Source organism: Piliocolobus tephrosceles, chromosome 10 (genome assembly GCF_002776525.5).
Source record: "Piliocolobus tephrosceles isolate RC106 chromosome 10, ASM277652v3, whole genome shotgun sequence".
NCBI lineage: Eukaryota > Metazoa > Chordata > Mammalia > Primates > Cercopithecidae > Piliocolobus > Piliocolobus tephrosceles.
In genome coordinates, this window is record NC_045443.1 from 107,028,490 (window position 1) to 107,043,325 (window position 14,836).

Below are 14,836 nucleotides of genomic sequence, written 5' to 3' on the forward strand. Positions count from 1 at the left end.
CCACTAGAGATCCTGAGGGTTTTCAGAACCCCTCTACTGAAATGCAGTGTCTCTGGGAGTGGTGTTTGGAGAAGACAGGACTGGAGCCTAGGAGGAGGAAGTACCAAAAAGGGAGGCAGGAATGGAGCAAAGACCAAGTATCTCCCAACAGCAAATGTGAGCCTCTAAAAAGAAGCCAGACAGATGAGAGGGTGAAGTCGAGGCCTTCTGACAAGCAGGGCGACCTCAGGCAAGGGGTGTCCCCATGGCTCCTGCCCCGCATTACAGGTGGAAAATGCCAGTGCCGTGAGGGGGCTTCAGTAGGAATCGGTCACTTTATGCTCCCACCTTTTGGGAGAAGGGCCAGCATTTCCACTCCTAACAACACTGTGCCCTGCTCCATATCCTCCTCAGACTGGGCCCTACTGATCCCGGGCCTTGGATCAGTGGCAGAGGCCAGCAAAAGTTGAGAGCAGCAAACGCATCTTTTTCACAATCCAAAGGCATAAATCGGCCCGCTTTCCCCTACCCCTTAATCTGGCAAGTCCAGTCCCTGCCAGGTGCCCTCTCATGGTTTTAGGGCACAGTTTAGTATTCTTTGCATCATTTGCTACCAGGAAAGTTGATAATAGGGCCGTTTCCAGGTTCCCCTGATGAAACAGCTCAGCCTAAAGTTCCTGGGCCTTTTCTTAAAGGAGCGGTCCCAGCCCTCCAGCGGCTTCCACTTCCTACTTCCACACTGCTCCAATTTCCTGGGTAGGTGGGAGGAATACCCCAACTTGGGGAAAATGCAATACAAATGTGTAGCCCTGAGTCAACTCCTGGTTTCAGGGAAGAAAAGGCCTTCCCAGGCATAGTAAATCACATCACCCTGACAGTGACCTCCAAATGTGATCCCACCCCACTTCTTTCTACATCTGAGACAACAAAATACGGAATTAATATCTTATGCAACCCAGATGCCTCCGGGGCCAGTAAGCAGCATAAATGAGTGCAGCTGGGCAGGGCTGAGAGGACAGCATTTGCCCTGCCCCCAAGAGGGGCAGGTTCTTCCCACTCCAGCCAAGAGTGGCCAGGCAGGAATGTGGGCCCAAGAGCTGTGAGCTCTGATGTTCCTATGCAATGCCAGAAACGCAGATTTTTCTGTGAATTCCCTGATTTTTAAAGGATGGTAACTAATTAAAACAACACAAAACTGTCATCAACCCACCACAAGGCAAACAAAACACATCTGCAAATGAACTGGGCCTGCAGTCTACCAGCTCGAGGCCTCTGTGCTGCCTACACCAAGTACGTTTCTCTCAGAAGGCTGACAAGGCATGGAAAGACTGTATTACCTTTCCACCAGTTCTTTTTTGAGGGGAGCTCATTCCCTTGCATTTTCCACGGATAAAACAGAGGTTCAGAGAGGTTCAGCGCCATTCCCAAGCAGAGGCGGCAGGACTAGACCACAAAGAAAAAGTAAGGCACTCATAGGAAAACTCCTTTCACCAGAATTGAAAAGATAAATAGAATTCAGCTCAGCTGCACAGGGGAGGAAGCTTCCATGCTCTGCCTTTGATGCCTGTAGAACTCAAGCTGCTTGGAAGACCCAGGGCCCTGAAATCAATTATCTAAGTGATAGCCCAGAGTTCCCATAAACGAACAGGCAGCCCGTGACACTGGGCTCCGGCTCAAGAATGCCGTCAGGAAATGCTTGTGGCGAAGGAATCATACTTTGGACAAATAAGGGCAAGGGAGCCAGGCACACTCTCCAGGAGGTTTCAATCAGCATTTTGACTTTAAGATACTGTGGTCGCTTTCAAAGCAGGAAGTGATCCCTTTGAAAGTCAGCTCAAATGCCTAGCATGTAGAAAGGCAAATGGAAGTCAAGCAGCTCCTCGCATGTGGGGGGTCTCTCTCCTGCTGCCACGGGGCACGAGGGCTATTTAGGAAGGCTGGCCAACTCAGGGCAGCCTGTCATCCCACGACCCATTAGGCAAGGCTGGAGAGCAGAACTGAACGGGACCACACTGGGCAACACTGGACTTGGGCTCCAGGACGTCCTCAGCACAGCACAGCAGTTAAGTGTTGGAAACCCAGCTCTGATAGCTTCTTGCTGGATGACACTGGTGCTTCATTTTACCTCTGTCTAGCAGTTTTCTCTTCTACAAACGATCTCACAGGGTTGAGATAAAAATACGATAAAAGAACGTACAGAAGGCACACAGCACAATGCTGGGTCTACCAACAGCACTCAAAAGCAGCTATGGGTCTTTGACAATCTCATCTCTCATGATTATTGCTGGAAGCAGAGCAGCAGCGTCCAGAGGCAGCAAGGTCCAGCCCCCAGGACGGAGTTGGTGTTGCTTTCAGTGACCCAAAGGAGGAGAAGGCAGCTCTGGGGGTCAGGGGGATTGGGCCACTAGGCTCCCCTCCTCCCCGCCCCGTGAGCATACGATGTGCTTCCTCTCTCCCTGGATGTCTGACCTCTCCTTTCCCTTCTCCCACCGCCTCCAGAGAACCTTCACTGACCCCTCTGCCATCCTAAGGTATTTATACTCTATACTTTTGTGCTTCACAAACACCCCTGATCATAAATGCCACCCAAGGTACTTGTGAAAAATTCAGATTCTAGGAACCTGCCTCATACCTGATCAGAATCCCTAAGGCAGGGTCTCCAACCTGAGCACTTTGACATTTTGGATCAGATAATTCTTAGTTGTGAGAGGCTGCCCCGTACATTGTAGGGTATTTAGTTGCATCCCTGGCCTCTACTCACTCGATGCCAGGAGCAACACCATCCCCAAGATGGGACAACCAAAAATGTCTCTGGACATTGCTAAATGTCCCAAAAAACCACCCATTGGTTGGGCATCACTGAAGTAGATCAAGGAGCTAGGTGTAAAAAACAATTTAAACTTTGAGGTATCAAAAAGCCCCATTACAAAAGCTCAGACAAGTCAGACTGGGAGAAGATATCTGCAGCAGACCCCAAAGAAATAGGATCCAGAATATGAACTTCTAAAAGTAATAAGAAAAGAAAAACACAAATGGGTAAACAAGATGCAATCAAGCAGTTAAAAGATTAAACTCAAAAGACCAATAAGCATAAAAACATGCTCAATGTACCAGACATTAGGAAATACTGAATAAAACAAGGTACCGTATCATACTCACCAGATTTGCAATAATTAAAAGGTTGGACAGTGCCAAGGGTTGGCAAAACCAGACTTCTGCAGGGAGTAGAAGTTGCCATAACCACTCCAGAAGGGACTCCTGCAATATCTAAGGGAGTAGAAGATGCCATCCCAATTCCCCTCCTGGGAATAACCTCTAGGGCTGAGCTCCCAACAGTGGGTAAGATCTTACAGCCACAGCCCCTGAGATGGCTGGGTGGGGTCCAGGGAGTCCAGAACCCCCTCATTTGCCAAAGTGAAAATATGATCGTCTACATGCGCCATGATGTGGCAAAAGCTGAGCAGCATCACACAGAGCAACTCCCATGCTCGGGGAAAGTGTTCAAGGATGTTCACATTCCCAGCAGTGAACACCGCAAACCCTCTACATGATCAGCAACAGAATATGGCTCCGGCAGCGGCTGTATGCTTCTAGAATGGACACTCTACCACCAGGAAATGTGTGAACAAGAGCTATTTAGTTGTGGATTGTTCTCACAAGCATAATGCTACATAAGCAAAAGCAAAACAGATACAAACTGTAGAGCACCATTGACATCATGTTTAAAAGCACACCAATGGCGCCTTGTTTAGGGACGTGCACAGCTATAGCAAGAGTAATACCTGGAAAGATCGACACCTGTGGTTCTCAACGCTGGCTGCACACTAGAATCACCCAGACAGCTCTTCAAAGTCCTACTGCCCAGGCCACACCCTGGCTGGGACCCAGGCACTACCTGGGTCCTCCTCAGGTGACCTCCTGACCTCCTCAGGTGACTCACTCTGTTGCCATGCTTGAGATACACCTAGTGACCCCAATGCTTACCTTTGGAAGGGAGAGGGACAAACAGAGAAGGTACAGAGGGGCCCCACAGGTACAGGTCATACTTTATGCCCGGACTGAGCCTGGTGGCACAGGTGAGTTTGTTGTATTATTCACAATTTAAAAGCTCTGAGGTACTTCGGAATTGTACAAAAGAGCATCGTCATGGAAGGCAGAAGGGCTGGAGATCTCAGGGAAGCCCGCAGGAACTGCAGTTTTCCCATGGATCATACTGATTTCTAGGGGAGGCGCCATCACAAAATGAATGACTCTTCAATCTAGGGTACGCACTCATTCCAAAATACATTAGCAAGACATCAGAAAACATACAACGGGGGAAATACCGTGCCAAACAACAGGGATGAAACAGACACTACAGGCAAATGCTGAACGGATGCATTGTGAAAGGCGCTACCTAAATCCGTGAACCAATGGTGACGCTGACAAGGAGTCAGGTGAAACTTCTAGCATTGTGGGAACTGAACCTTTCCAGGAAGAGTCTGGGAAGGGCATGCTCACTGCCGCAGTGTCCTCTTCTTCTCAGAAAAGCCATCCCATGGGGGTAGTGTGGAACTGCAGCATGCTCATCCCTGAAGGACAAGGCAGGCACCCTCTCCCAACATGCTGCTAAGACCTGCTTCTCTGTAGCTCCTCAGCAACACTCATCCCCCCAACATTTACACTCAGAACAAAAGCCATAATTGACAGTTCCCATTTACTGAGTTCTCCCAACATCTCAGGCCCTGTGGCAAGTGCTTTCTCATGTCCTCACTCAATCCCCAACTCTGCAAAGCATTTTCATTCACAACTGGGGAAGGAGGAAAGAGGTTCAGAGAAAAAGCCACTTGTCCAATGTCACATGGCCAGTAAATGGCAAATAGGCCAAAATTAGCACAACATGTAGACAGGGCTCCATAAATGTCGACTGTGACTGTGACATGCAGCAGAGCCAGGACTTAACCCAGGCCTGGCTAACATCAACACCCAAGTTCTTCTTGGTTTAGGAGTTACCTGCACACAGTACAAAACTCAAACAGGTAGAAGGGTCCGGAGCAAAAAGGAGACTATTTCCCCCATGCTGGATGCCAGGTCCTCTCTCCTGAAGCAATCACTTTCTTGGGCAACATGACACATCCCCTGTTCAGGACCTTCAAAGCCCCTGTCCTTTAACCAGCAAGCTGTACTGCTGGCTTCACTGCCTGGCTGAGCTGTACTTGGCATTTCTGCCTATTTGTAGCAAACTTCATTGCAGCTGACAGGCTTCCAGCCTGTAGGCCAGGATGGAGCTGCAAGATGCAGGGCATCTATCCCAATTTGTAGTCCCAAGAGTGCATTTGAGGCAACCTGTAGGCCATGGGTCAGGCTGTGCATTGCTCTCTCCAAGGACCAACAGGATCGCTCTGCCAGGCACAGACAACGGCTAGAAGGCCAGATACCCAGCCTACTATCCCAGGCCTTCACGAGGGCCCCCACCAGAGGGCTTTAGCACAAAGCCAGCAGTTAAATCGTAAGGATGCCACACTCAAACGATCTGGCCTGGGACCAGGGCCACATCTAGCCATGCACAGCAGGCAGTAAGAGCCAGCAAGTCCTGGGTTCAGCAGCTTCACCTTTTCTAGTCCCATCAGCTTTTGAAAAAGCATTTCACCTCTGAGATGGGGACTCCTCACTTGGAATGGTAACAACAGTATCCACCCCTGGAATGGTTATGGTGAGGATTAAATGAAACAATACCCATTGGCTGCATGTGGTGGCTCACGCCTGTAATCCCAACACTTTGGGAGGCTGAGGTAGGAGGATAGCTTGAGTCCAGGAGTTCAAGGCCAGCTTGGACAACATAATGAGGCCCCATCTCCACAAAAAATTCTAAAAAATTAGCTGGGTTTGGTGGTGCATGCCTGTAGTCCCAGTTACACAGGAGGCTGAGGTGGGAGGATTGCTTGAGCCCAGGAGATGGAGGCTGTAGTGAGCTATGATGGCACTACTGTACTTCAGCCTGGGTGACAGAACAAGACCCTGTCTCAAAAAAAAAAAAAAAAAGAATGCCCCATAAAGTGCCATACCATGAGCTTTTCATAATCATATGAAGCAGGGGCTGCACTCCAGTGACATGAAAGAAGCCACAGTTTGCAGTGTCAAAATGACACTGTGTCCCCCGAGACCCTGGGTTTTCCAGGCAGCATCAAGCAAAAAACATCTCATAGCAGGCATTTAGAAGGTGAGCAGTCCTGCCAGTACCACTCACATGTTCTGTCCAGTCGGGGACAGGCGGACTGAGGAGTCCGTTTCTTTTTTGATATGGCATCAGGCCACCAAGACGAGGCCTTTTGAGGAGAAGAGGCGTCCACTCAGCTTTCGAGGCAACTCAGCAGCCTTTCCTGAGCCCCTCCAGAGACTGGGTAGGGTACAAGAAAAACCACAACAATCCTGGTTCTCAGAAAACGCCTGCTTCCTCCAGCAGCTGGGGTGCTATTGTCTTGACTTCCACAGATACTCTCGGGCCATGTTGGGTGTGGCACAGCAAAGGGGATCCTCCCACTCATAAAAAACTAAGTGTGAGATGGCAGCTCTGGGGCTCCAACCTCAGTTCACTGCTGCCTGAACAGAAACCGGAGTTCACGGGAAGCAGAACCTCCAGCCCCACACCCTGGTCTTCCCCAGGACACAGAGAGAAATGCCCTCACCAGTGGGCAGCCCAAGCCTCGGCCCTCTTAGGATCAGAGAATGAACTGGGGGACACCAGGCTTGGGTCCCCCAGTCCCACCCACTTATGTGAAAACTCACTCACCCTCCCAAGTCAATGTCCCTGGAAAGGTAGGGCAGCAGCATAGAAGGCCAGTCTCAGAAACAGGAAAGCGGGGTCAAGGTCAAGCCAGGCTGTACCCTGGCCTGGTCTTAAGCAATCTCAGGCCAAGGAATGAAGGATGGAGCTATTTTTAAACCACATGTGACCTGCTGGTAAACCCAGCCAGGTAAGGATGAAGCCCTGTTGCCAGTGGCTCTTTGATGGTTCCAGGTGGGTAGGGAGTAGTTATGGAACACCCCTCTAAATGATTCATTGCCTTTTTTTTTTTTTTTGAGATGGAGTCTTGCTCTGTTGCCCAGGCTGGAGTGCAGTGGCATGATCTCAGCTCACTAAAAGCTCCGCCTCCTGGGTTCACACCATTCTCCTGCCTCAGCCTCCCAAGTAGCTGGGACTACAGGCGTCCGCCACCACGCCTGACTACTTTTTTATTTTTAGTAAAGACGGGGTTTCAGCGTGTTCGCCAGGATGGTCTCGATCTCCTGACCTCGTGATCCGCCCACCTCGGCCTCCCAAAGTGCTGGGATTACAGGCGTGAGCCACCGTGCCCAGCTGATTCTTTGCCTTTTACTAACACGACTTTCCACAAGAAAAATGTGTGTGCGTGTATCTATTTATGTATATATATACACATACACATATACACACATGCACTGACTATATATGGATGAATACTTACTATGTGCCAACGGCCCCAAGGGGCAGGTATCGTCATGCCCATTTCACCAGAGGAAGAAAATGAGACCAAAAGGTTCTGCCACTTGGTTAGGATCACCAGATACTAACTGGGGAGCTGGGGCTCAAACCCAGGTTGGTGAGTCTTTGTCAAGACCCCATCTTGGGAGGACAAGGGTCCAGGGAAGACACCTCTCTCTCCCCCAGGCTTGAGTTTCACTCTGAAGCCATCGAAGCATGGCAGAGACAAGCAAGCTAAGGCCTGGGTGAGGAAGTAACTTTCTCAAAGTAACACAGCAAATCAACAACGAAGTCAAGATGGTGGGAGTCCCTGACCAGCTGCCTCCTACACATCTTCAGGTCTCGACTTAAACGTCACTTCCTTGGGGAAGCTCTCCTGGACCACATAATGCATGGCCGGGGCAGGCACGTGGCAGGTGAGCTTACCTTCACTGTCGGTGAGCACTTCCATGCGCCCGCTGAACATGGCCTTCAGCATGGTGTCCTGCTTGGTCAGCGTCTGCATGGTGGTATAGTAGAGGGCTCCACCCACGTTCAGCTTCACGTATTTGGAGCTGGGGCTCGTGCCCTTGAAGGAAGTGGTGCGGGTAGCAGCCGCTGGCACCGCTGAGCTCACCACACTTTCTCCTGACATCTCTTCCTGCCAGTAGAGAGGACACAGGGTCATGACATCAGGCCTGGTTGACTGCTTTCAGCCTGTGGATTCAATCTGGCCTCCAGATGTGTTTTGCTTGGGCCACGCATACACAGCATTTAAAAGTTTGCTTCCAATGTGGACAACTAAGGAGCGCTCACAGAAAAATCTGGACTTCTGGCTTCTCTTAAAATCAGAGGCCAACTGGGCTAGCTGGGGAACAACTGGTGGGAGCTGGGGTATTGGATGCCCCCTAGAGAGGGCCATGCATCCCCTGGTTTGTCCCAAAACCCGCCCAGATAGCCTCATACACTGACCTTGCCTGCCGACCCTGCAGGCCATAAATGTGCCACTAACTCTTATGTTATAAGCACCTCCTTCCTGCCTAGCACCTGTATACATGCACACCCTGGCTGCACCCTAAAGCACTGCCCAGGTCTCTTTACATTTCCTTATTGCCATGTATCACCGAACAGCTAAGTGTCATCTTTCAGCTGCATCCCAGATGAAATAAGCTTTTATGAAGTTGAATGGGATTCCAGCTCACACTCCTATCACTTCCTGCGGGGAGAAGGTGTTTCTGAGGACTAAACAACAGACATGGAAACTTTTGGAACCCAGTTATTGCAAAATTAGACCTCCTAGACTAGCGCTGCCCAAAAGAGCAAGATTCCACTACAATCTCCCTGATAGCATGGCCAACTCTCTGGCACATCTCAAAGAAATGGATACAATGGCTGATTTACGCAGGCCTGGAAAATGAGACTGGTATCCGGCACATGTGAACTCAGAGAAAACATGTCTGAAATGAACAGGTAAAATTGTAGAGCTGGAGATGTGCAAGGGTGGGCAGAATCTTTGCTGAATCTGGGGTAGGCCCCCACGGCTGGCCTTACCGCTCCCACTGAACATCAACAGTTTCTCACAGCACATCACCATCAGACAAGGCCACTCTGTGAACTTGCAACAAGACAAAAACAGGACCATTCAATCATGTCTGAACACAGACAAAAACATAAACATTATCCAAAATACAAAAATGACCAAAGATCCCCTATCCTGGCTAATACGAGTTACAGCCACTGCTTTACCAATGAGAGGTTTAGCCTCCTTCCATTCTTCCTGCTTTCAAGTCAGGAATCACTGAGACCCAATCACAGAATTAGCCCTGCTTCCCAGCAGCATCCAACACAGAGCAAAGCCCCACTTCTCTGAACTCCCTCTCAAATCACCCAACACAAGCCCAGCCCTTCTCTGAGATGTCCCACAGTTCTCCCCCAATGCAACAAGGAAATAAACCCAGCTTTGCTTGACCACAGGTATGTTCCTCGTGGTTTTTGGCTGCAGGGCACTGACAGCACATAACTTTTTCGAACTATTCCCTGAAACTGAAAAAGAATTGTCTAGCTTTTCCAGATTTTCTATAATGAATGGGTACTACGATTATAACTGGTAAAACACAAGCATTATTTTTGTAAATGGGACGGGGAGTAAAGGGTGGCAGCCTGCAACAGCAGAGGCAACGCAACAGTCACAGACAATATTCAATTCAAGGTTATTCAACTCTTCTGGCCAACTCTCCCCACCTCCATGGCACCCAACAGTGGCCTGGATATCACCTGCCAGGTCAGGGCCTTGCAGAGTGAAAACAGAGAAAGAACAGCCTCCTGGAAAGAAATGTTTTCTCAAGAAACAGTTTCTTTTTCATCAAGAAAAGTCACAAGAAAGTATGTTTTCAAAAGCTCAGGCTTAGCTAATCTGGGGTCTTGCTGCCCGACGCCAAACATAAAAGCGGTCCAGAGGAAGCAGTCACCCCCCTTGTAGCTGTCCTCTGACATCAGTCCCCAGAGACCTCACACTAACAGTTATGACCAGCTGCCTCCCTCAGAAAAATCCTTTGTCCATGGGATGACAGGAGTAGCTTATGGAAATAGAGTTTCCAAAAACTGTGAAGACCTCAAAGGGGGGGGGGGGGAAGGCTTATGGTCATGGGTGAGGGTATGTGTTAAGGAAATTTACCCCAAAATGCAAATGATCTAGCATTTTGGAAGCTGCCTATCATGAAACAGACAACAAAGTACATAAAGTGTACTTCATGTAAAGTCAAAGTACAGTAAATACATGATATGAAGGATTTTTTTCTAATGCCATACTGGTATAGGACACTTATCATGAATGGAGTGTGTAGGCCTGGAAATTGCTCTGGGTGAGCAAACAGTGAGTGAATGCGAAGGCCTAGGACATTACTGCACACTACTGTAGCTTTATCAACACTGCACAGGGAGGCCACACTACATTTATTTAAATTTTTTTTTCTTTCGATATAAGTTAACCTTTGCCTACTATAACTTTTTACTTCAAAAACTTTTTAATTTTTTTTTAACTTTTGGATCCTTTTGTAATAACACAGCTTAAAACACATATTGTACAGCTTTACAAAAATTCTTTCTTTCTTTATATCCTTACTCTATAAGCTTTTTTTTTTTTTAATTTTTAAACTTTTTTGTTCAAAACTACAAAATACACACACATAAGCCTAGCCTACACAGGGTCAGGATTGTCAGTATCACTGTCCTCCGCATCCTGTCTCACTAGAAGGTCTTCAGGGACAGTGACAGGCATGGAACTGTCATCTCCCATAACAATCCCTTCTTCTGGAATACCTCCAGAAGCACCTGCCTGAGGCTGTTTTACAGTTTTCACTTTAAAACAAAAAAAGCAAGTAGAAGGAGTATAGGAGTATATTCTAAAATAACCATTAATAGTAAATACATTAACCAGTGATATATCAAGTTTACTGCTATTATCAACTATTATGTACTGCACATAATTGTATGTGCTAGACTTTTATACAACTGGCAGCGAAGTAGTTCTGTTTACACCAGCATCACCACAAACACGTAATATGTTGTGCTACAACTGAAATGACAGCTAGAGTATCACCAGGTTATAGGAATTTTCCAGTTCCATTATAATCATAAGGGATTGTTATATATGCAGTCTGTCACTAACCAAACTGTCATTATGTGGTGCATGACTGTACCTTTTTTGGCTTTCCAATACCTTTTTAAAGATAATTTGCACATAATAAAGTATATTTTAAGAGTACAGTTTGATGTGTTTTGGTCAATACTTGCACCTGTGTAGCCCCCACTCCAATCAAGCTGTCTCGGAACATTTCCATGGCTCCAGAAAGCCCCTGGATGTCCCCTGACCACTTAATTTCTACCACCACATGCCTTTTACAAATCCAAACAATGCTGGAAGACAGCTACAGTTATTTCCATTTTGTGGATTTGGATGCCGCAGCCCTGACAGGGTCAGTCACTCTCAAGCTAGGAGTTGAGTCAGTGATGGGGCCAGTGAAGGACATGGGCAAGTGGTGGCTGGCCCAGAGCCCATCACACCTAGTAGATTGAGAGCTATGATATATAAGCTGAGAAAGGTCAGCCTCACCTCCCGTCTTTAAAAAGTACAAAAAGCCCTGAAAATAGTTGTGAGGTAAAGTGTGGCGAAGGGTTTGGAGTCAGACCCGCGTGTAAGGCCCCAGCCCTGCCACTTAGTAGCTGTGTGCAGGGCCAACAGCTTCACCTCCCTCACAGGGCTCCCTGGCTCCGAGTAAACACTCGGACACGAAACATTCAAATTACGGTAATTTGAGAATGCTCCCGAAGTCTCAAACTATCTTCTCCTCTTTGGAAACCGTGTCCAGCTCTAACGGCAGACGGCATGACTAAAAGATAAAGGCAGGAGCCATCCTGATCTAGAATGAGGCTCCAGATTAGGCAACAAAAGCTCTGAACCTTTCCAGAGCCCACCCCCTCCAAAGGTCAGTCAGCCTAATAGTAGGCAAGGCCCCTGGGGGAAAAGTTCTGGCAGCATTCACGTCCTTGAGCCCAAGTTACAGTGAACTGAGGACACGAGGCAGTGGACCAGAAACCCCCACAGCAAATCTCTCTAGGGAGGACTCTCCCCACTGTTGCTACTGGAATCTTGCTTTTTTCCAGGGGGTGGGGGGCAGAGTTTTGCTCCTGTTGCCCAGGCTAGAGTGCAACGGCACGATCTCTGCTCACCACAACCTCTGCCTCCCAGGTTCAAGCGATTCTCCTGCCTCAGCCTCCCGAGTAATTGGGATTATAGGCATGCGCCACCACGCCTGGCTCATTTTGTATTTTTAGTAGAGATAGGGTTTCACCATGTTGGTCAGGCTGGTCTTGAACTCCTGACATCAGGTGATCCTCCTGTCTCGGCCTCTCAAAGTGCTGGGATTACAGGCGTGAGCCACCGCGCCCCGCTAACTTTTTGTATTTTTAGTAGAGACGGGATTTCTCCATGTTGGTCAGGCTGGTCTCGAACTCCTGACCTCAAGTGATCCACCTGCCTCAGCCTCCCAAAGTGCTGGGATTACAGGCATAAGCCACCGCGCCTGGCCAGTATCCTACTTTTTGACTTGTTTCAAAGGTTTGATTTCATTACTAATGAAGTTGGGGAGGTGAGGCAGGAGACAGCAAAATTGGTTACGTTAAACAGAGAGGCAATGAATACTTGAGATACTGGCTATGGATCTGATTCAATCAGAAGTTTATTCCAGTTAAATGGTCTCCCTTCTCTCCTTCGCCCCTGAATATAATATTGCTGATTCTAAATAGTGGCTCTCCAGTTGGTAACAATCAAAATCACCTAGGAGCTCAAAACTCCTGACACCTGGGTCCTACCAAGAAAATTCTCATGTAATTGGTCTGGGATGTGTAGGCGACAGAATTTTTAAAACTTCCCCAGGAGATTTTAAAGCCCACCAAGATTACAGCTCACTGTTCTAAAAAGCACTGTACCCCTTATTTAAGCTACCATTAACTCCATGGTCTTGGCCCAGTGAATTCCTGACCTGACACATAAAAACAAACCAAAACACCATAAACCAAAGCCAGCCCCCACTTCACAGCTTCAGAGCCACAGGCAGGAAGCAATTGTATGCATGCATGAAAATACAAAAATCAGCTGAAGGGGGAAAATCCTAGACTGGAAAGGAGGCTCAGGCAAGTACAGTAGGAAAAAAGGCACCAAATCCCTGACCCCACGTTTTCTATACGCTTCTTTGTGCTTTGTTCTTGTGCGCATGTGTGTGTTAAGGAACACTGGATAGTCTTGGCAAGCCTGGATTGCAACCCAGTTCCACCATTTCCTTTGTGAAATTCAAGCAATTTAACCCAAGTCTCAGTTTTCTAACTTGTAAAATGGAGCGTTAAAGTCATAATCTTCAAAACCCTCAGAGAATGAATGTTAAAGTATCTGGCACCTAGTCCTTTGTGTAGTTTCCTTTGGGCCTCTAAAACTGTGGGACCAGTGGTTCCCAACCCTGGCTACTAGAATCACCTGGGTGTACTTAAAAAACATGATGCTAGGACAGGCACAGTGGCTCACACTTATAATCCCAGCACTTTGGGAGACCGAGGCAGGAGGATTGCTTGAGCCCAGGAATTCGAGACCAGCCTGAGCAACATAAGACCTAATCTCCACCAAAAAAAAAAAAAAAAAAAAAAAATTAACCGGCCATGGTGGCACATGCCTGTAGTCCCAGCAACTCGAGAGACTGCGGTGGGAGGATTGCTTGTGGCAGGGAGGGTGAGGCTTTAGTGAACCAAGATCAATCACACCAGTGCACTCTCCAGTCTGGGTGACAGAGCAAGACCCTGTCTCAAAAAAACAAAAACTCACACATACCGGTGCTTGTCTGGGCTACACCCCAGATCAATTAATCAGTATCTTAGAGATGCGGAGGGGTGGCTGATCAGTCACTAGTGTTTAAAAAGCTCTTTGGGGGATTCTGATATGGGACCAGCGCTCACTGCCATCTAGCTAAGGTGTTTAACCAGCTTTATCTAAGAATTGCCAGGGATGTGAGGCAAAGCATCACCTCAGGGGATTCCTACAGCAAAGAAGTTTAAGAAACACTGTATTGAGGCTTTGAGGCTAGTTATAAAAATCTTCCCAAACTGAGGACATTTCTACAACTCAGAAAAGTCTGCTGTTACATTTCAACTAAGTCACATCAGTCACATAATTGCAGCATTTTACATCCAAAATTTGCTTATAAGACAGCTACCGCCAATTTCAACTGTCCCACCGAACGACGTTCTTTTCCTGTGTTTAATACACAAATTATTGGCCTATTTCTCTCAATGGTCTAGTGAGAAAGACGTTTATCATCAACCCCACTTTTTAGGGGAGAAAACTAGGAATCACACCTATAAGAGCCCTCTGACTCTCAACTCCTATGCCCCCTTTCGTTACACAGTCCAAATCAAGAAATCATTAGTCTAATCCCTTGCAAGGCTTGTTAAAACAGATGGGCTCCACCCCAAGAATGTCTGATTCAGTAGTCTGTGATAGGGCTTGAAAATTCAGCCATTTTGAATAAGTTACCAGGTGTTGCTCCCGGTGGGACCAAAGTTTGAGAACCACTGGTTTATGCTGCCTTCTTCCACTCCGCTGGTCATTACTTTGCACAAAATGGAACAGACAAGTCAAAGTCAGATACAGGATAACTGATTTTTCTTCAGCAGCGTCACTGGGACTGATTTTCCCTAAAGACTGCACTTTCCAGGGACGTGACAAACAAGCAAGCAAGAAGAAAGAAGATCTGGGCTAATCTTTGGTCATCTCTACCCAGGGACAAGAGCTATTCAGGGAACAGACCCTTGAGGATCCCAAGGAGACACATCCCACAGCTGAGAGACAGATCT

General features: G+C 47.7%; 1 protein-coding gene across 4 annotated transcripts in view; it reads right to left on the reverse strand.

Moving 5' to 3' along the window:
- Nucleotides 1-14,836, reverse strand: part of KCTD10 (potassium channel tetramerization domain containing 10) — a 28,825-nt gene that overhangs the window by 13,138 nt on the left and 851 nt on the right. For all 4 annotated transcript variants that reach the window (XM_023200053.3, XM_023200009.3, XM_023199960.2 and 1 more), the window contains exon 2: nt 7,886-8,099. In XM_023200053.3, coding sequence (XP_023055821.1) covers nt 7,886-8,099 — 214 coding nt within the window. The remainder of the gene's footprint in view (nt 1-7,885; nt 8,100-14,836) is intronic.